The following is a 21,917-nucleotide window of genomic DNA, read 5'->3' on the forward strand; positions in this document are numbered from 1 at the left end:
AGAGGCTATTTATCATCAGATCGCATAAATCAGTGGAAAATTAATAGAAATTATGATTCTGTCTGAAGAAATATGAAGTAAACATCAGTAAATATATCCATATATCCCCGCGGATATGCATCTTTGGTCTATAAATCCTGCGATGCTTGAACACAAAGGGGTTAATATTGACAACATAAAATACATATTAAAGGATTTAGGCTACTAAAGTATGTGTGAGTGACTTGTCAAAATAAAATGAAACAACACTTAAGAAAAACTTAAAAAAAAATATATATATATATATATATATATATATATATATATATATATATATATATATATATATATATATATAAAGATAAAAGAAAAAGTAGGGGGTAACAGATTTTCACATTAAGAAACCAAAGTCCTCTAATGGAGAATACATAAATTTAATTCCTTTTAACGTCTCAAAATACATCACTAATTCCTCTTTAAACACCACTAGACATATGGAAGTATTAAAAAACATACATTTATGAATTCGAATTGTAGCATTTCATGCCAGAAGATAATATTGACAAAATAAAAGACATATTCAAGGATTGAGGCTAGTAAAGTAAATCTGAGTGGTTTATTAAAATAAAATAAAACAACAAGGACTTTGATTTAGATGAAAAATAAAAATCATATAGGCTAACCTAGTTTTAAAGTAACTCATATACACAGATGTATCTAAAGATCCTGAAACAGGACACATATGTTCCAAGGGTTAGGTATAGAATAGCAAAAAGAACATCTAAACATTCGTCAGTTTATACTACATAAATTATTTCCATATTTTTGGCTCTTCAGTGGGTTGAACATTAATATACCTAAAGTAGTCATATGTTCAGACTCATTTTCAGCACTATCAAGTTTAAAGAGTGATGTGGATCAGATAAAAACATTGAAATGTCAGATATAGAATTTAATACTCCAATGAGTACGTGGCAAATTAAATGGGGAGGTGAGAATAAAGGACGGCATTTATATAATATTCAAAGAACAGTTGGAAATGAAAGGAGAATTTTGGGAATCGGACCAACCAAAAAAAGTTTCAAAAACGAAAATAGGGAATCGATTTTAACCAAATATGTACACTATTAATTTTAAAATAATTAAACAATGAAAAAATATAGATGTAACAAAACTCACAAACAAGCACAAAAAGAAAAAGAATTCCGAAAGTGCAGAATGCGTTGCAAAAGCTAGACAGAAAATCCCAGCAATTTTACGCCTATAAGACCCAGTGACGTCGAAAGCAACCTCCTATGCTGCGTTCACACCAAACGCGAATAGAGCGTCTGGCGCGAATGATTTCAATGTTAAGTCAATGTAAAGACGAGTTTACACGCGTCTGGAGGTCTCGCGGCGCGGTAGACGTGAATTCACCTCATTCGTGCATCTAGTTACAGGAGATTTTGAGTTATGAAAAGGACCATTGCAAGCTGACAGCGACCGGCTTTTGTGATGGAAAATTGGCAGTAATACCCCCATCTTGCACAGCTGTACCTGAGTGTCCCTGGGACATCAGTGTGGTCAGGGCACGTCTTCTCAACAGCTGGACATATAGTGAATAAAAAAACGCTCTGCTCTGGCCCCCGAAAATGTTGATCGACTTGTTTTCCTGTCCAATAAATTTGTAATGGCCATAGCCTTTAATTATGCCTGCCTAGTCCCGTCTTTTTTTTAACTGCCTAAATAATAAATGCAGCAGGGTTGAAGCCTGCAGTGATGTTTTTTTGTTATGGCAGCCGTCCCCTCTGCATATATATTTTTCCGAGAGTGTTGCACTCCTGTTGCTGTTTGTTATTCTGCACGAAACTTCATGTCAATAAATAAGAAATATTGCTGACTTGTGCGTTTCCAGCGCTCTCTTTACGTTCGTCTGTTATTTGACTTCGAAAAAAGGAAACGTCTTTTTTTAGACATGGAAAATCGATTTTACAATAGATTCAATGAACACTTATGTCTTAAAAATTGAAAATGATTTTTTCACAAAAGTGACAGCCCTAGTAACAGTCTCGATTTTTTAAATTGTAGTTATAGGGTAAAGCATAGTATCATTGCTTTACATTCGCTTCTTTTTTTAGTTTGAGGTAAGGTACAAATGCTATAAACTCTGTAACCTATTTTTTTTACTAGCTGGAAACAAAACACCTTTTTAAATTGCAATGCTACAGGCTCTCAAGTGTTTCTTAACGAACATATCTGATTGTTTTTGACTTGTTTAGTTGTGTTAGATGAATAACCAGTAACCTAGTTTTCCTTTTATTTAATTTGTAACAACTTTAACAACGTTTTTACACTTTTCCAAGTACAAAAAAAAGATCATTACATTGTTTCTATTTCGTCTATGTTCATAACCTTTTTCTTGAAATGCACTGTGTATTTAAAACCTAAATAAAAACTTCCCTTAAATAATTTTCACGTTTTCACATTTTAAAGTTACATTAAAAAAGCACATAGTTCCCACACTCACACATAACACTTTTCCCTCTCGCTGAAATTCCTTCTCAGGTTCATATTGAGGTCACACACATAAGCCCCTTTCACACTGCCATTCCGGCAAATACAGTGGTAAAGTGTTCCGGCAATTGTTCCCGGGTCGCTAGATTTTGCACTTTCACACTGCCAGTGATGACCCGGGATATGTACGTGCTTTCACACACAACCCGTAAAGATCCCGTAACGACACATGACATCAGGGTGTGACGTGTAATGTACGAGTCGAAAACATCAGGCACGTTATACTTTCAGTGAAGCAAGCGAACGATCTCGGCGTCAGCGCGGAAAGTGAGGAACTAACTGATCTCTGCTTCATTACAGTTTGCACATATTGTTTCGTCGCGAACGTTGATCTTCCTTCAAAACAGCCGGTAAAAGAGTCGCCCGATAACGCGCGTCATCAATCGACACAGAATTAGATCTGGCTTTTGTTCACACAGCGCTCATCCCGTGTTGAATCTGGCAATGTTACTAGGTCCCCGACCCGGGTTCAATGCGGGAATCAATCCCGGGACGTGGTTGCTTTCACACAGAAGGCGACCCGGCAATGTTCCGGCAATATGACGGGTCTGACGTGCAGTGTGAAAGGGGCTTTAAGGTCACACACGGGCTGTACAGGTAGGGTTCCAAACAAGTGTCCAGAACAGATGGCTTTTATGACCCTCATCAATCAAATTTTTAGAGACAAGGCACCCAGGACTCACTCTAACATGAGCCGCATCTAAAAGGCAAAGAGGGAGATGTTGCTTAAATTTATAACACCGTTTTCAGGATTTCTCAGAGGGCAGGCTTCAAGTATAACTTATTTGAAGTAATGGTGCTTCATATAACATTATCCAAAGAATATTTTTTTAATGATAAATCCCCTGTGATGTTTGTGGCTACTGTATACAGGCCACCAGGGCACCATGCAGACTTTATTAAAGAGTTTGGTGATTTTACATACGAGTTAGTTCTGGCTGCAGATAAAGTTTTAATAGTTGGTGATTTTAATATCCATGTTCATAATGAAAAAGATGCATTGGGATCAGCATTTATAGACATTCTGAACTCTGGTTCGGGCACCATAATATGTCTAAAAAAATCCATTAAAACAGCTTGACACCGCTTTAACACGGCACAAAGTTCTGGAAAAACTGTGCCCAGATCTTTTCCCATCTCTTCTCTCATCTAGTCTAAAACTTCGAAAATCTATTGCACGAATCGATTGGACCAACCAACACAAGTTTCGAAAACGAAAATAGGAAATTGATTTTAACGCCCTTCTCTCAGAGCGCATCCAGGTTTTTTTTTATTTATTTTTTTTGGAACACGCGTCACACAGCAACTGCAGCTTCGGACACACACGCACAACAGCAAATAATACTTCTGCACAGTGTTTCTCTATTTACAACAGAAATGTGAATTCTGCTGGTATTCAGACAGTCTCATGCATACAGATACAGATTTGGGCTAGAATCGCCTACGTATGTGTTTTTTTGTTGTTGTTGACATTTCTTATCGTAAACACAGCCATGTTGAAGCCTGCAGTAGATGTTTTGCATTATGGCAGTCCACTCTGCTTATTGTTTTTCGAGAATGTTGCACTCCTGTTTGTCATTGTGCACGTAACTTTACGCCAATAAATCATCAGAAATATTGGTCTTTACCAATATATTGAATCTTTACATTCGTCCTGCCTGTTGTCCATGGATTTACCTATATTTGGTGTTATTTGGCGTATAAAACTTTAGACATGCAAAATCATTTTACAATCGATTCAATGAACACTTACCACTCAAATCAAACAGGATTTTTTTCAAAGTGACAACCCAAGAAAGCTAAGTAAACGTTCTCTCATTTGTAGGTTGCACTGACACCTAGCTGTGGATGCAAGTATAACAGTACCTAATTTTTTTTTCCTTCTCACCTGAAATTAATGCAATAAACATGTTTTTGACAAACATTTCAATTTATTTGTGGTCTATATAGCCTGAATCAAAAGGTTTGCAATGATGCACCCGAAGGCACGATATGCTAATTTGCTTAAATTCATACCTACGTAATCACCTTCACCAAAAATTTACATTTTCTTTTTACATTTAAACTTGAAAAAAATATATAGACCTAATAGAACCTTTTTTTTTTTTTTTTTACTGTTACTGCAAACCAAAATATTTTTAAGGATGGCCCTACAGTGATATCACTGACTTGATTGCAAATAAATGCACAGACGCTATTAGCAGCTAGCGTGGACTTTACACTTTATGTTGAACTATGTATTATTTTGTTGGTGCAACTGGCAGTTTATGTTGAACTCTTTATTGTTTTGGCCAAGGTTACTGAGAGTTGGACTTAGTATGTTATGGCCTCTGATGCAACAGAGAGATGTTTTTTAATAGTCAGTGTTTCCAATGTTCTGAATGTAATTGACAGTATTGTGTTTTACTTAAAAAATACTTTACAGAAGGTTCCAGCACCTATAAGCTTCCTGAATTTCTGAAATGTACTATTTCTAAATTGTTTCTAAATATGCTATTGCTACACTTAATGGCAAAAATTGCACTGGTCTGCTAGACTTGGTTGAACAAAAATAAACAATATTTTGTTGCTTAAGCTTATGTATTCAGTCATTATTCAATGGTATACTATAAATCCATGTGAAAAAAAAAAAACTTCTCACTGTTCTCAGGTCAAATATTTATATGCGATTAAAATGCGATTAATTTCGATTAATTAATTACAAAGCCTGTAATTAATTAGATTAATTTTTTTAATCGAGTCCCGGCCCTAGAAAAAACATTTCATAAGGCTATTTTAAGAAAAAAAATTATGTTTTTATGCATTTAAATAATTACACATGCTAAAAAAAAAACATATGATGAAGAAAAAATAAAACATTTCATAGGGCCTTAAACATATAATTTTTGTTAAACTTTTAATAAATTGCTGTGAAAATGTATAAGTGTTATGATTTAAATTAATTAGACTTTTTGATGAATACAATTAAATTTAACCATTAAAAAGGAGTTGAGAAAAAATAAAACAGATTTTATAGGGCCCTAAAAATAGGGAAAGTAAAGTAATAAGTAGTGACGTTACTTTTCAAATGCAGTAAATAGTAATCTCATTACAATTTCCAGAAGTAACTATTAACTAATACATTTTTTTGAGTGACTACCCCAACACTGAATATTATAATGTTTGCGGAGCAGATAGAAAAACTGCAGAAGCGGATGAGAGCATGCAGCAATGGTCAGAAATTCAGTGAGAGCATGGTCAACAAACCCCATCATGCAGCAGCGCATATAGTCAGTGAGCATCTTAACAGAACCCCACTATTCAAAAAAGTATACAGAATGAAAAGATGATGCAAAATTGAATACCTTGGAAAATGGCATGTAAGACTTAAGAGCCTTAATTTTCTCTAAATTGATTTATCAACTTTTAATACTTTTTAAGATGCCGCGGACACCATGTAGCATCTCTATGTACTCAGTCGCTTGCCAACACTGAATAACAAGCACTGCTGAATAAAAGAGATTTAGATTTTGATAATAACACACTGCTACTTCACACTTCTGAGATATTCTAAACCAGAGGTTCTCAGCAAGGGAGCTGGGAGCCACTAGGAGGCCCCAACAAACTTCCAAGGGACTGCAGGACTTGATGACTTAAAATTACTCTAATATATTTTTATGAAGACAATTAATACTCCCATGATTCATATTTGTAGTCGATTAAAATAAGTAAGGGGTAATGTACATCCAGCTGGTTGTTATCTCAGAATAAACCCCGACAGGGTGATCAGGACCCCGACGGCTCAAAATTATTATTTTTACCATATATGTTGAAATTAATGCTGATGTCTTCCATTGTTTTCAGTCTCAAGATGGCACTGGACAGTCAACGATAGAGGACTGATTCGTAAAGCATTTAAGTAGCAACATAACTCATAATATCCGTATGAGCGGGGTGTTATTCAATTTAGCGGTTGTTATCTCGGCGGGGCCGAGAGGCGTGGGAACGAGGAGTGAGGCCAGCTGTAGTGATTGGAGATGAGCTTCACCTGCGCTCCACCGCCGGCCTCTAGTCCCACGTAGGAGATTGAAGGATATAAAACTGGAGTGACGATAATGAAGGACGAGAGAGGACCAGGCCTGGGCAAAACAGTCACCCCAGTTAGCTCAGAATAAAAGTATAGTAGGAGTACCTGAGCTTGTTGTTGCTGTGCATTTCTCCTGAGGTGTGCCAGCTGAGACAGGAGCAGTTGCTGGTCCAGCATATCCATCCTCTGCTGTCTCTGGATGTCTAAGGTAGCGCCCATTCCCAGCGGAGCTTCTGCAGTGGGCTCAGAATCGGAGAAGACCGGCTCTAGGAGCACCGAACCACATCTGGCTGCCCATCCTGGAACACGTATGAACTTCTGGACTGCCAACTTATTATTATAATACAACATGCCTGCAATCTGGAACAGAGTAATTGTAACAATAGAGGTTTACCATAAAAAACATAACAGTAGCACGAGTGTTTTTAGAAATACAATGCTAGCATTTCAAGACAAATCTACAAGGAGCCAGAATAAATAGTCTATCAAATCAAAATATCTTTGTTGCTTTTAGACCATGTTTATAAGCTTTGAAGTCATCTACAGTATATGTAAGTTTACTTCGAAAAGCTGACACAAAGTTTCCCCTCATCCATGAAAATGGAATAAATGCAATGTTCTTTAAAATGAGAACTTTCCTTCGGATACCACAAATCGAACTAGCACACCATGTATTTTTGTGACAAGATTCAAACAAAACACTACAGTATTTATTTAAAAAAATAGAAATGTCTTCTGACCCAATTTCCTGTTTTAAAAAGAAAACCTTCGAAAACTGCGTCAAAGACTGTACATTACCCAATAGTGATCGCTTGTATTGCTATGAATGGGAGGAACTAGAACATGCAATATGGCACTCTAGAAACAGTTGCTGTTGTTTCACTGTGCGTTTAGCCAGCAGCTTTCAAGAGTTGGTATTTCCCCATTTAAGTAGACAGGAGTAGGTCATGCATGCTGTAAATAGGCACCTGCCTGAACCAACATTCACTGAAATATACTTCAGTAGACATGAAACAAATTCCTGGGGCCAGAAGTTATTTCGGGTGTTATTTTTCAAACAACACATTTAATTATGTTTAATCTCTGCAGTGGTAGCAGAGACTATCTAGTTAAAGGAACTAGATATTTAAAGTTACCATAAAGACTTTTTACCATTAGAGCATACGACATTGTTTTCTGAGAAGTATAAAAGACACAAAAACAAAAACAAATTGTGGTTCTCTATGTGATGACTGGATTAAACGGATATTTCACCTAAAATGAAAACACTTGTTCCAAACCTGTTTGACATTTTTCATTCGAGAAACATACACACACAAAATATCATTTTAATTATTTAATTTTTTTTGTAAGTCAGTGGGGTCAAATTTATTTCAGACCCCATAAGTTAAACATTGTGCTGACTAAAGCAGTTATTTCTTCAAAATATCTTCTTTTGTATAACAAGGGGTGAAAAGTATGACAGTATTTTAATTTTATTTATCTTTTCCTACTAGAAACCACCATCACTGAATGCTCCAATGGTAAATATTTAACCTAGTGATAGTAATAGTAGCTTCAACCTAATAGACATCCAAAAAAAAAAAAAAAAAAAAAAAAAAACCTTAATTTCCATAGGTACAGCAACTTCTCAGGTCTTGTGGGCACTGTTTGCAAAGTTTATTTAAAAAAAGTAATTAGTTATAGTTACTCACTACTTGTTTCAAAAAGTAACTGAGTTAGTAACTGAATTACTCTATAATAAAAGTAACTCGATACCAGGGAAAGTAACTATTTGCGTTACTGTTAGAAAAAAAAAAGTTTCTATATGTTAAAGATTTTGTATTTTTAAGCAGTTTTCACAAGTCAGTTGAAATGAGTAGAACAGACAGGTGTTCGTTCATAACTTTCGATATTTATTGCACATAACAGACAGCAAGAGTTTTATCCTGCACTTCAAGTATTATCTTTGTAAGAAAAGTTTTTTTTGGCCACTAGCTTTGTAGATGCGCGTGTCGTTGTGAGATGCTTCATTAAATTAGAGTTGCTTACAACGGATGTCGACAAAGTCTTCGTTCCTGGACATAATGTACACCATTACATGCACATTCATGCCTTTGACCACAATGAATTTAAAGTAGTGCTAATATCTCCACCTTGAAAATGCCAACTTTTCATCGGATTGCTACTGACTCGCCATCTCTGCTGCTGCTGAGAATCTCTGTTTAGCTGTTGCGTGTGGCGCCGCTGGCGCAGGCATGTGTGTAAAAACACTGGCTCTGATTGGCTACCATGAAACACATGACTGCCTTAGCCAATCATAATCGCTTATCTCGTTATTAACCCACACTAGCTGTGTGAGCAAGGGGTACGTTCGGTTTATTCAATCAATGCATAGTAACGCACCGCATTTAACGTCCATTAATGTTAACGGCGTTATAATGACGGGAAAGTCATTAATTAGATTACCCCGTTACTGAAAAATAACGTTGTTACCTAACACCGTTCTTTTAAACGGCGTTATTCCAAACACTGCTTGTGGGTTGTATTGAATTCCACCATATACATGTTATCATCATACTTACTAAAGACCATTACAGATGCAAAAAAGGAAACAAAGAAGCATGATGCAATTTTAATTGAGCCACTTTATACTTACTAGTCCACTGCAAGCAACCACCCACATATAGGCACTTGAGGTCAGGAGCTGATGACAAGATAACAGAACAACAGAAAAACAAAAGAAATTCAGAACTGAGTGAAGAAAGCACTTTCACATCCACAAAGTATATTTGAAGGATTACAAACCAGTAAGATAACTCACTAAATCATCCATAAACAAGTGTTTGATATAAGGAAATATCTTATTTAATGCAAGAGTGGAACAAAAGAATATGAACATTAATTTAATGAAACCCAAATGAATTTTCTACTATTACAATATTACATTACATTGGTTAGTATAAATGGGTATGTTTTGAATGCATGACTGAAAAAGACTGTAATGGTAAAAGGTTAAAACCCATTTACATTTTTCTAAGTAGTATGCAACTTAATTTGTTACCACTGATATCTCAAATCAGATAAAAAACCCGACCAGAGCAAGAGACCACAACGAATAGGTTCTCAGGTGCTAGAGTTTCTCATAACTTGTCTCGGTTATCCTACATACATTTTATCTGTGGTTTCTACTCTTGCAACAAATATCAAATATCTAGAAAAAAAAAAAACCCTGAACCTTTTTAGCCATTTGAACCTTGTGTTTTGTCTTCCCTTATTTGTCAAAAGATGAATGTCACTTACTATCCTAAAATCTCGAGCAGCAATGACTTTTACTTTTGTGTGTAGCTTCTGAGATAAACTAGCAAAGTGGGAAGTCTTAAAAATATACAGAAAGCTAATGAGAAGATGATTTGTGAAGGCAGTCTGAGCTCACCTGTGCACCCACAATGTACGTCAGAGATTTGTTTGTGATTGAGATGTGGCCGAGAAGCTGAGTGACCTGAACACGTGGGATGGAGCTGTAGAAAGGCACAAAGAGAGCAAAGACTGGGCCCAGTCTGAGAAAGAGAGAGAAAATGAAGAGTTAGAAACAGAAGGAAGACAAGTGAATCCTCAACCTTGTTGTCAGATGACAATACAGAATAAAAATGTGCAAATCAATCATGTATTAGTGCCTGCCCATGATAAAGAAAAGTGGAACTCTCTTTAAAATCTAGTTGAAAACTTCCTTTTAAGAAGAACATAACATTTTCTTTACTTTCCTTGATTATTAATTTTCAATGTAGACTAAAACATTGTACAATGCATTGGTCAACAGTCACTTGTTTTTCTAGTTAAAATTCAATTAAATGAATGCATTTAGCAGACGCTTTTATCCAAAGCGACTTACAGTGCATTCAGGCTAATATTTTTTACCTAATATGTGTTCCCTGGGAATCAAACCCACAACCTTTTGCGCTGCTAACACAATGCCCTACCACTGAGCCACAGGAACACTAGCTACTTTAGTTACATAACGGAGCAAAATAAAAGGGTAATAAGTAGTACGGTAGGATGTTTTATTGACAATTTATCAGTTTCAAGTTCCCCTATTTTGGATTTTTGAAAATCACCTTTCCTGCAAAGTCTTAAATCTGAAAGTGCAATGTGTATAAAGTTATTGTCTCTCAAAAGAAAGAGTCGACTCCTACGAATCGAAGAATCAAATCATTGAAACGAGTTGTTTTTAAATTGAATCCCAAGCCATTTCATGTTGACATCAACATGAAACATTAGCATATCGGCTGCCAGTTGTTGGTCTTTTCGCGTTGGTCTGAATGAAAATGCAAATTCATTCTTTGCCACTAGGTACTGCTTTTAGAGCAGTTAAATTATGTTTTCCCCGGTAATCCTGTACACAAAACTCACAAACGCTACTTTATCTTGCATTACAGGCATGATGAAATGAAACTGAAACCAATCACCACAGATTAGCATCATGCAAAGTAGGGGTTTGGAAAAATGTATAATTGAGCAAATTGTCTGGGACTCATTAAGCATGTAAGGTAAAAAATAAATGCATATTATAAGACAATGAATGTGTTTTCTGACCTTGCATGTCAGCCTGTTGTTGGGGACACCCAAAACCAAAACCTTTCATTACCCATAATGTAATTGGAATTTATCTATTGACAAAGGTGATAGATAGCAAGGTCTCTGTTAAAGGCATAGTACACCCAAAAATGAAAATGTGATGTTTATCTGCTTACCCCCAGGGCCTCAAGATGTAAATGATTTTTTGATTCTACTGAATTGATTCTTCAGTAGAACACAAACCAAGACTTTTAACTCAAACCGTTGCAGTAGGGCTGCACGATAATGGTTAAACTGATAAATACGATTATTTTGATGAAAATTATAATCACGATTATTAATAACTATTATTCTATCCTGCGGAGAGAAAAACCCCTGCTAAAACCAGCCTAAACTTAGCTGGTTTAAGCTGGTCTCCAAGCTTGGTCAAGCTGGTTTTAGCTGGTTGTTCCAGCTGGTCTCCCAGCCTGACCAGCTAAGGAAGTGGTCAAAACACCTCTAAAACCAGCCTTCTGACCAGCTTTGACCAGCAAAGACTGGGCTGGATGACAAACTAAAATCAGTCAACCAGCTTAGGCTGGTTTTAGCACTTTATATTTTCTTTTTTTCAGCAGGGAATGCTTGGAAATACATAGTCTAATCTATAGTCTAATCTATTCCAAAGTTAATAATACAAAACTCATGGTTTTGTTAGTGTTTTGTCATCTGTATTCACATTACATTTTCTAAGACCTAAGTGACAATTTGTTCACAAATGGGAAAAAGCCGCTCAGAGCAGTAAATTTGCTCAAAGCTTGTTAATACACACTGAAAGCTAACATTGCCATGCCATTTTCAACACGAAAACTGGTAAAAACTTTAGAAACTCTTAATATAAAGTCCAACAATTCGAATTTATGGACATTAATGGACTCAGTGAAAGTTTGATCATGGCACATTTGGTAACACAAACAGTACAAATGGCTTGTAAAAAAAAAAAAAACAGCACTAGTTCTGCCATCAGAGCACCCACAGGGTTGCCAGATTGCAAAAACTACATAAAACACCTGGCAGAAATGAGCGACAACCTACCGCTCTCTTTTGTGAAGCCAACAAGGAAGTGACTAAAACAGTAATTCATCGACTGGGCGCTTGTGGCTGGCTGCAAAAGGGAGTCAGGCCCATAGAATCCCCATGTTGAAATGCCCAACTTCACAGCAGAAAAAAAAAAAAACATGTTTACAGCCTGGTTAAAAAAATTATTTTGGTCTATATAATTAATTTTGCCCATCATGACAACTGTGAGGGTTGTTAATTTTTTTTAAACGCTCTTCGGGCTGGTCCTGTGACTTATAGTCAGGTGTGACTTATTTATCAAAATTAATTTGACATGAACCAAGAGAAAACATTACCGTCTACAACCGTCTGCTCCTGTATCATACACTGAAAACATATAGCGCCCTCTCGCGGCTGTAGACGGTAATGTTTTCTCTTGTTTATTGGTTCTAAATAAATACACGACTTATATTCCAGTGCGACTTATATGTTTTTTCCTCATCATGACGTATTTTTGGACTGATGCGACTTATAATTAGGTGCGACTTATAGTCCGAAAAATACGGCATATTGTATTTTACCTCTGATTTATACACAATGTCCGAACTGTTAGAACTCTCTTGAGCGCATTCTGTTGTGCGCATTCAACGCAGCAGACATGTGAGGCGTTGTCGTCTTCTACTTGCTTTATGGTAGATCACGGACTTGTAGGTCTGCAATCCACTACAAAGGAAGAAGAAGAATACAACGCCTCACGTGCTTGCTTCTAAGAATGTGCTCAGGAGAGTTCTAACAGTTTGGACATTGTGTGAGTCAGAGGTAAAATACAATAAATAAATAAAGAACCTGTTTCTTGCACAGACTGATCCATTTTTTGTCTTTGCACATTAATGTATCGTCACAAGCCACAGGTTTTAATTTGGTTTTGTTTGTGTATGTTTTATTTTAGCCGTGATTCCCATCTACTTACATTATACAACTGATAGACTGCAACGATTTGAGTTAAAAAATCTTGGTTTGTGTTCTGTTGAAGAAACAATGTTAGCTACATCTTGGATGCCCTGTGGGTAAGCACATAAACATCAACTATCCCTTTAAGCAGTTTTTTAGATAAACATCAAATTCTCATTACGACATACGTTGTCTCAACAATCATTACAAAATGCAGAATATGGTTTATCAACCATTTAAGAAGAATGACATGTGGGGTAACAGTTGCAAACTAGTAATTCAATTAAGACCGGAAAAACATAAATTCGACTTTTTCCATTACCAATTTTTTCCATTACCAATTGTTTCCTTAATTAAAAAAAAGAAAAGATAGGACTTGTGCAATAACTACGTACCTTACTATGTCTCAAACTAGGTCTTTGTGATGAAATAAACTAAACATGTTTCTAAATGCAGATTCAGTCCAGATTAACGGTAACTATGTATGACGTACACACATATATATATATATATATATATATATATATATATATGTTTTGTTGAAATTCACAAGATAATTTCACTTCTCCATCCAGAGTTAAAGAGACCGTTCACCCCTAAAATGAATAATCTGTCATAATTTCCTCACATGTTGTTTTAAACCAGTATGAATTTCTTTCTTGTGTTGAACAAAAGAACCGAACAGTTGCTGGTAGTCACTGATTTCCATATTTTTTTTTCCATACTGTGGAAGTGAATGGTTAACATCAGTCTTCAAAATATCTTCTCTTACTTTCAACAGAAAAAAACAAAATTATTACAGGCTACAACAAGCTGTGGTAAACGCTGACGGAATATAAATTTTTGGGTGAACTATCTCTTTAAGCAGACTCACCACACTGCTAGAAAGAGAGAGAGAGATAAGAGAAAAGAGAGGAACAGAGTAACAGACAGTGAGAAAGAGGCAGGAAGAGATGCTGAACTCTTGGTTTTGCTGCATTTCACGCTGCTTTAAAAGTGTGATATAGAGATTTTGAGTAACACCAATGTCTGAGTGAACATTTGCTCTCTCTTATCTGGTAAGCAAATTATTTCATCCTTGTTTTGGAAAATCGTGTAATTAAAAGTGTGAAATTAAGCCCAAATATAAAAAAATATATATAAATTTATGGCGACCATGTGTGAAGTTAATTTATTTTATTCTTCAATGCCCAATAGCCTATACAACAAAATCTTAACATTTCCGAAAACTTTTTTAAAAACTTATGAGTGACTAGATTTGTATATATTTGATTATATGGTGACACTAATGCATTAACTAAAATTAAATGACAATACCGTCCTTTTATTAAAGTATTTATTAATCTTTGTTAACATTAGTTATTGATAAAATACAACTGTTCATTGTTAGTTTGTGTTATCTTAGGTCCATTAAATAATGTTAACAGATAGAAAAAGAACATTTTATTTGAATAATGTATTCATTATAATTTTACTAATTTCACTAAGATTAATGATTTACTATTTTTCACTGTTATTTCATATGAACTAATGTACTTATGTTAACCACTTGGAACTTGATTGTAAAGTGTTACTGATTATATTTAATTTCAAATGTGTGTGAATGTCATTTTTTCCAATGTAAAAACAAAAAACTAAATCAGAAACGTAAAGAGAAACAAAGCAACAGAAACGTGGAAGAGAAACAAGCCTCGCCTGAAAAAAGGGAAACAGCTTAAAACTTACAGAAGTCAAACTTACTACAATCAACAAAACTGAGAGCAGAATCACTATTCATAGTAAAACCATACGCTACCATTCAAAGACCTGAGCTCAGTGAGAAATGTCATATTAATTATTACTTCAATCAAGGACAAATCAAATTAATAAAAAGTGACAGTGTCTTGACTGTTTTATAATAATGTTTATAAAAGATTTCAATTTCAAAGAATCCTAGAAAAATCATTGCGCAAAGAAATACTAGGCAAATATAAATGAATATTAACGGTTTTCAGCATAGATAATAAAATCAAATGTTACTTTTGCATCAAACCAGCATATTATATGATTTATGAAGGATCATGTAACACTGAAGACAGGAGTGATGGCAGCTTTGCCATAAATTACATATTAATATATATTAAAACAGATTATAGTTAATGTAAATTGTAATGTTATTTCACAATATTGCCATTTTCAATGCATTTTTGATCAAATAAACGCATTAAAATAATCCTCTGCCTCTCTCTGCAGTGATTTCTTCTGTATATAACTAAGATGGACACTGATTTAGACCAAAACTACTCTTGCACCAACTTGTATGACCATCGTCCAGTGGCCCGGGTTCTCATTCCTCTGGCCTATTCCATCATATGTCCAGTGGGACTTTTAGGCAACGCCCTGGCTCTTCATGTGATCTTCCTCAACATCACCAAACTCAATTCCATCACGCTGTATTCCGCCAACCTGGCAGTGTCGGATATCCTGTTCTGCCTGTCGCTTCCCCTACGAGCGGTTTACTACGGCCTTGGCTTCCACTGGCCCATGGGGGAAGGACTCTGTAAAGCCATAACACTGCTCTTCTATGTGAACTGCTATGCTGGAGTGAACTTCATGACTTGTCTGGCAATCGACCGGTTTGTGGCACTGGTGTTTCCAATGAAGCTAACCAAATGGAGAAAAGTGAAAAATGCCCGATTGGTGTGTATAGCCATATGGCTGCTGGTGCTGGCCCAGACGCTGCCTCTCCTGACCATCAGATTGACCAAAAAGGAGCATGACAACAACATCACCTGTATGGAATACCCTAATTTCGAGGGCCTTTTCAAAGGGCTGCCCTTCTTGCTGATTATTGGGGTAGGTATAGGCTTTGTAGTCCCACTGGTGACAATCATCGCCTGCTACTCTATATTGACCCGTAAACTACGTCTAGCAGCAAAGTCAAACCGACTGACAGAACGTTCTGGAAGGACCAAAAAAGCAAGAGGAGTGATCGCAGGAGTGGTATTTGTGTTCATGGTGTGTTTCGGCCCATACCATCTAGACCTTCTGCAATACATGATCCGAAAACTTATCTATGATCCGGACTGCAAGGAGCTCCAGTCCTTTCAGATATCCCTGCATATTACGGTGTGCCTTATGAACTTAAATTCATGCCTGGATCCTTTTGTTTACTTTTTTGCATGTAAAGGCTACAAGCAGAAGCTGATGAGAATGATGAAGTGGCAGGTTGGCACCCACTTCTCTAGTGTTGGAAGAACCTCACATGAAAGTTCAGGCACAGGCGATATGCGCGCTTCACGCCGCAATACAGGAATGACAATGAACAATGTTAGAGAAGCTCAGTAAAACAACTGGCAACAAAAGCCAACATTAGGTGATGAAAAGAGGTAACAAACACATACAGTATGTGGGGCAGAACTTAAAGCCAAGAACAAAGCAAAAAATGTCCCAGACAACTCATCTTTCCAGATTTGAAACAGCACACACTTCATGAAACAGATGGACGCTTGACAAGCACTGCCATCAAAGTTGAGAAAGAAAAAATACTTGCTGCAAAAAGACTAGTCCATGACGTAATTGACCATTTTCCGTTCAAAACATGACTGTTAAAGGGTCAGTTCACCAAACATGAATATTCGGTCAATATTTACTCACTTGTTCTAAAACTGTATGTCTTCCTTTCTTTTATGAAACTTATTTTTTGATTTACAATGGAAGTCAATAATCACCAAAATAGTTTGATTAGCAACATTCTTTAAAATATTTTCTTTTGTTTTTCAAAGGAGATGGAAAGTCACAGGTTTGAAATGACATGAGGTTGGGTACGGTTTTATTTTGGAGGTGAACTATTCATTTAGGAACGGTTGACGGTTCACACATAAATACATGAATCATTCCTAAGTTTGAAAAATTGCAAAATAAAGCTATTGAACGATAAAAAAAAGTCGCTTTGATTCTGGAAAAGTTTCAAAGATGAGGACACTTCATCAAACTTTTAACACATGTTTTTTTTTAAGTTCTTGGATATCCATTTTTCTCATCAAAAAAGGAACCCAGTCTCTTGTTGAGAAGAGTAGCTCAAAGGAAATAACTTGAAATAAGAGGGAAATATACTTTCACAAGACCTTGACATTTCAACACGCATTGCTTTTTTTAAGTGGGTGAGATGATGTTTTGATGCCTGTAAAAATACTTTCATAGCAAAAGAATGACACAAGAAAGTTAATCTTAAAGGCAACATTAAAAAGGGAAGTTGACATTTGTTTCACAGAACAGAGCTGCACTTTCAAATACATAAAGAGATGCAGGAATTCATAAATGATGTCCTTACAGCATACAGTTAATGCTTGTGGCAATAATGTTGAAAACGGTTTGTAAAGACCAACTGTTAAAATGGTGTAGAAACTCGTGTCACTCACAGTCCAGCTGGAAGAACATCTACTTTTAGTTCAAACATGAAGTGAAGAGCCTCTATAAGCAGCAAGTCCACAAGAGCAGAGAGGATCCATGCTCCAAAGAGGAAGGACTAAACATCAGAATCAAAAATAGGACAATGTTTTAGTTCTATACAGTACAACTTTTTTTCAAGAACATCATGAGATTTTATCAAAAGGAAGGGAGGATGAGTTAGGAGGGTAAAAGTCATCAGTATGTGAAAGTAGAGTAGGCAAACATCTTAAAGGAAATGCTTGGTAGCATATGAAAGGGCTTTTGACATCATTAAAAATTGACTTGTTTTGTTTATAGCATAAATAGTAGACTGAAGAGCAAATCCCACGCCCTTAAACATCTTTCAAGATTAGTCAACTGATTGATAGATAAGAGGAAGGCGTTCAAAGTTTCCATGTGACCTTCAGGCACAGGTCAGGGTTAGTATACATATTGCACCATATTGGCATATTTGAAAATCAAATTAATCCAGAAATTAATTTATTCATGATACCATACAATTTTATGTTGTAAATGTTTTTTTGTTTTGTTTTTGGAATATGGCTGCAAATCTTAAATGTCTGTGGTATAACAAAGCAGAAGCATGTTGTGTCAGTACTTTTTTTTTGACCTTTCTAGTAGAAAAAAGGAAGACACACAACATAGTGCTGCTATTCAAACTTACAGCAAATTTGTGGCTGCCAAACCTTCTCTCAAAAATACGAAAGTTGTAGATCAGCAAACTGCTGCAGAAAGTGTCTTTCAGGTCCAAGCAGATGAGCCGTCCACACACCAGCCTCCAGAACTACAAGTGTGCCATGAAACACACACAGGATAATTGTGTTCACAAATACTAGAAACATCTCAAAATATGTGATTACTTAAAAACAACAGTCCAGTAAAATGATTGTTTATATCTGAAAACGGTCCAGAATGCTTGGCCTATAGAATAATGCTCTTTGATGACCAATATGATACAGTTTATTTTTAAGCATCTAATCACCAATATACAGAAAACCATTTTTTATGCCACAATAGCTCAATATTATTACTAACCACAGTAATATAAAAAAAATATATAAAAGGGCAAACAATCTAAAGCGATATATATTGTTAAAATGTATGCATTTTTATAAAGTGCACTGAATTCTTTATGTCGGCTGGTTTAATATCTCACCTGCTTGCCCTGGCTGACAGCCTGGAGGTTGTATATGAACAGATCCTGGTACTGAGGCAGAAGCACAGTCAGCAGCACAGTGAGGACTGGAGGAAGCAGCAGTAAGCTCTTGGACAGGGGTGCTTTATCTGTAAGACACAGCGCAGATGTTGTACTGTTAAATGTGTCAGAGGAAATGATAAACATTTATCATGTCAGTGGATGAAAGATAATATTTCAGATGGAGGACCTATGGGTCCATTGGGTGATTATGTGAGTAGACCACATTCAGTCAGACACACTGGTTTGTCCCCACTTATATCACCATGGAGCTTGCTTATTTTGGTGATTTTAAACATGTTTCTCAGAAATCACTTACTGCACCTTTAAGGCGTTTCACTGACGTTTTAAGAACCCTTCCTCCAGTAAATAAGTCCATCTCCTGTTGACGTCAAAATCTGTCTACTGTACATATTTGTTTAGAACTTTAGTTTTGGCTTGTAAAAATTTAAAGTTTGAGTTTAAATAATCTTTCATATGGATTGGTTTCTTACAAGCACATATTTTGACTTCACAAGATGTTAATGGATGGACTGGAGTTGTGCGAATGTCTTGTGTGTTATCGTGTTGTTTTTATCAGCTTGTTGTTGTGTTGTTTTGTCGACACATTCTGACGGCACCCATTCACTGCAGAGCAAATTCAAATCCAATGGTGAGGGAGTAATGTAAAGTTTCCCCAAATCTGTTCCCATGAGAAAACAAACTCACTTTTATCTCGGAAACTATGGTTACTACGGTAATTTTTCTAGGACAACTGTCATTTAAAAATGTACACTTTTAAAACTTAAAGAAAAAATTGTATTCCGCAGAATAAATAAAGTCATACAGACTTGAAACATCATACGGGTATGTAAAGAATTATCATTATTACATCAATAACAATGAGTCAGTGTTGAACTGATGCTCTTTGGAGGTGTTTATGGGGATTTCAAGAAAAGTTCACGCAGACTCTCACGTTATTTGATTGCTATCTGTGTGTCATGTCGCATTTCCTCAGGAGCGCGCGATTTCACGCCCATCAACTTTATAAACGATATCAACACTTCCTGTCTGAAATCAGGAGCAAAGGCGAAATGTGTTAAGTGCGATAAAACTCGGATAAAGGTCATGCCAATGTCTAGGCTTTAATCTGAATGAATGACAGCAGGATCTGATATACTGTACACGACATGATGATTTTAAGCTGTACTTACACAATCCCCTCGAACCGGTGGACGTGAACATCGTGCCTATTACACGCAGATTATAACTAAGAAGACTAACGAGATGACGAACCAAAGGCACTGGATTTAAAACGTAAAAACAGTAAAAGTTAAAGGGAAATCTCGCTAGGAGAGAGGGAAAGGGGAAAGGGTCCTGCGCGGATGGCGACTCGCAAGAGACAAACTTCATCCGCGTCACTCCTACGAAATTAGCGTTTTCTTTTACTGTAGCCACTAGAGGACGTAAGTTAGCTTTATTAGGACAGGTAAAGGTTTGAAAGGTTTAAAAATTTAGCATGGCAAAAATTCAAATTGTTGTCAGAATTATGATTTTTAACAAAACAATATTTTGTTGAAAATAGCATAGCTGCTTAGCTAAGAACTATGTTTTAAAAATATAATCCGTATCACTGTTTGTTACCCCTCACTAGCATAGTATTTAGAGTAATAGCCGTATTTAGAACTAGACGTTGTTTCTGTTGTAGCTAATGTAATAAAGTAATTTTCTTTAGAACACACTCTAACATACTACAATTAATAGAGCAACACCTCTTGCTAAGATTAAGTTTTTAGTTTCAAACAAAGCATTGTTTTTAGCCTGTTTGAATATTTGTTCTAAAAAACTATATTTTGTTTTTTTTTCTTATTTTTATTTGTTTAATTACATTTTATTTTGAAACGTATTTTTGTCTACATTTTTTATTGTACATTATACATGTTTTTTAATTAAAATACTAAAAATGTGGTAACGGGGGATGCCACAAAATATATATTACTATATTTATTACTATATATTCATGCACAAAATTAAAAGTCTTTACTTGAAATGAATGTACCCAGTTTAGGGTTCATAAACCCTAAATATCTCATGCCCATATGGAGGCTCCGTCATCATGCAAAGTATCTGTGCAAAGAATCATGGGGCCCAAAGTGTCCATCAGTTGTCTCCTTCGAAATGCTTCATTCCGAAGGGCCCTTTGAAGTGGCCAGTTTTGAGCACTTCTATTTGGAACAACCCTTTAAAGCTGCAGTTGGTAACTTTTGACGCTCTAGCGGTTAATAAACAGAACTGCTTGCGTATTGCGGAAGAACATCGTAGCCAGAACTACTTCTCTCTGTTTATGTCTATGAAGAATCACAAAGGTACTGGGTTACTCCGCCGCGGTACCCCCGAAGCAATCCTAAATAGTCTGAATATAAACACTTATTATAGGTGCACCCTAGTGATTCAGGAATTACAATACAATTTAATACAATTGCTGTGTGAACACGTTCATGTGATTGGCTTATAAGTAAACAATCCCCCCACATGGGGTGCATTCTTGTGATTGGCTAAAACAAGGGCGATATCTGATTGGTTGCAGATCATTCCCTGTTTAAAAAAAGGCATTTGTGTGTCGAGCCAAGTCAAGGGAGTCTCAACATTCACACACAAATGCAGTGAAGTTCACAGACCGCAAGCAGTTTGTAAATCAAGATATATGTGTGTGTGCATCAGAAATACATTTCTGAATCTTGTCCTGTGCATTTGTGAATCTTGAGTGCATTTGTAAATGTTGTTTGCATTTCTAAATTGTGTGTGTATTTCTGAATTTTGTGTGCATTTCTGAATTTTGTATGCATTTGTAAATCTTCTGTGCTTTTTAAATTTTGTGTGTGCATTTGTGAATTTTGTGTGCATTTGTGTATCCTGTGTGTGTATTTATGAATTATGTGTGTGCATTTATGAATCCTATGTGTGCATATGTGACTGTAGTGTGTGCATTTATCTTTATTGAGACTCTTCTGGCTCCATAGGGCAATTAACCTATCAACATTTGTTCAAACACTGAAAATATGTTATTGGTCATAGACAAAGTTCTATTCTCAACATAGATTCTAAACTACTGCACTATGGTTTTATGACCACACGGTGGCAGCACAGACAGCGATTTCGAGAACCCCGGGCAAA

General features: G+C 36.0%; 2 protein-coding genes across 3 annotated transcripts in view; one reads left to right on the forward strand and one right to left on the reverse strand.

The window, feature by feature from the left end:
- Positions 1 to 20,169, reverse strand: part of ubac2 (UBA domain containing 2) — a 38,862-nt gene extending 18,693 nt beyond the window's left edge. Inside the window, exons 1-7 of one of the 2 annotated variants that reach the window (XM_026204354.1) lie at positions 19,958 to 20,169; positions 18,726 to 18,853; positions 18,234 to 18,353; positions 17,539 to 17,645; positions 10,014 to 10,137; positions 9,237 to 9,284; positions 6,704 to 6,958 (exon numbers count right to left, since the gene is read on the reverse strand). In XM_026204354.1, the coding sequence (XP_026060139.1) occupies positions 6,704 to 6,958; positions 9,237 to 9,284; positions 10,014 to 10,137; positions 17,539 to 17,645; positions 18,234 to 18,353; positions 18,726 to 18,853; positions 19,958 to 20,156 (981 nt within the window). In that variant the 5' untranslated portion in view covers positions 20,157 to 20,169. The remainder of the gene's footprint in view (positions 1 to 6,703; positions 6,959 to 9,236; positions 9,285 to 10,013; positions 10,138 to 17,538; positions 17,646 to 18,233; positions 18,354 to 18,725; positions 18,854 to 19,957) is intronic. The other variant, XM_026204353.1, reaches the window with a different exon arrangement.
- Positions 14,067 to 17,436, forward strand: gpr183b (G protein-coupled receptor 183b). The gene is made up of 2 exons (XM_026204355.1): positions 14,067 to 14,196; positions 15,371 to 17,436. The coding sequence occupies exon 2, from the start codon at positions 15,395 to 15,397 to the stop codon at positions 16,463 to 16,465; it is 1,071 nt and encodes a 356-aa protein (XP_026060140.1). The 5' UTR covers positions 14,067 to 14,196; positions 15,371 to 15,394; the 3' UTR covers positions 16,466 to 17,436.
- Positions 20,170 to 21,917: the final 1,748 nt, after the last annotated feature.

Source organism: Carassius auratus, chromosome 26, assembly GCF_003368295.1.
Source record: "Carassius auratus strain Wakin chromosome 26, ASM336829v1, whole genome shotgun sequence".
Lineage (NCBI taxonomy): Eukaryota > Metazoa > Chordata > Actinopteri > Cypriniformes > Cyprinidae > Carassius > Carassius auratus.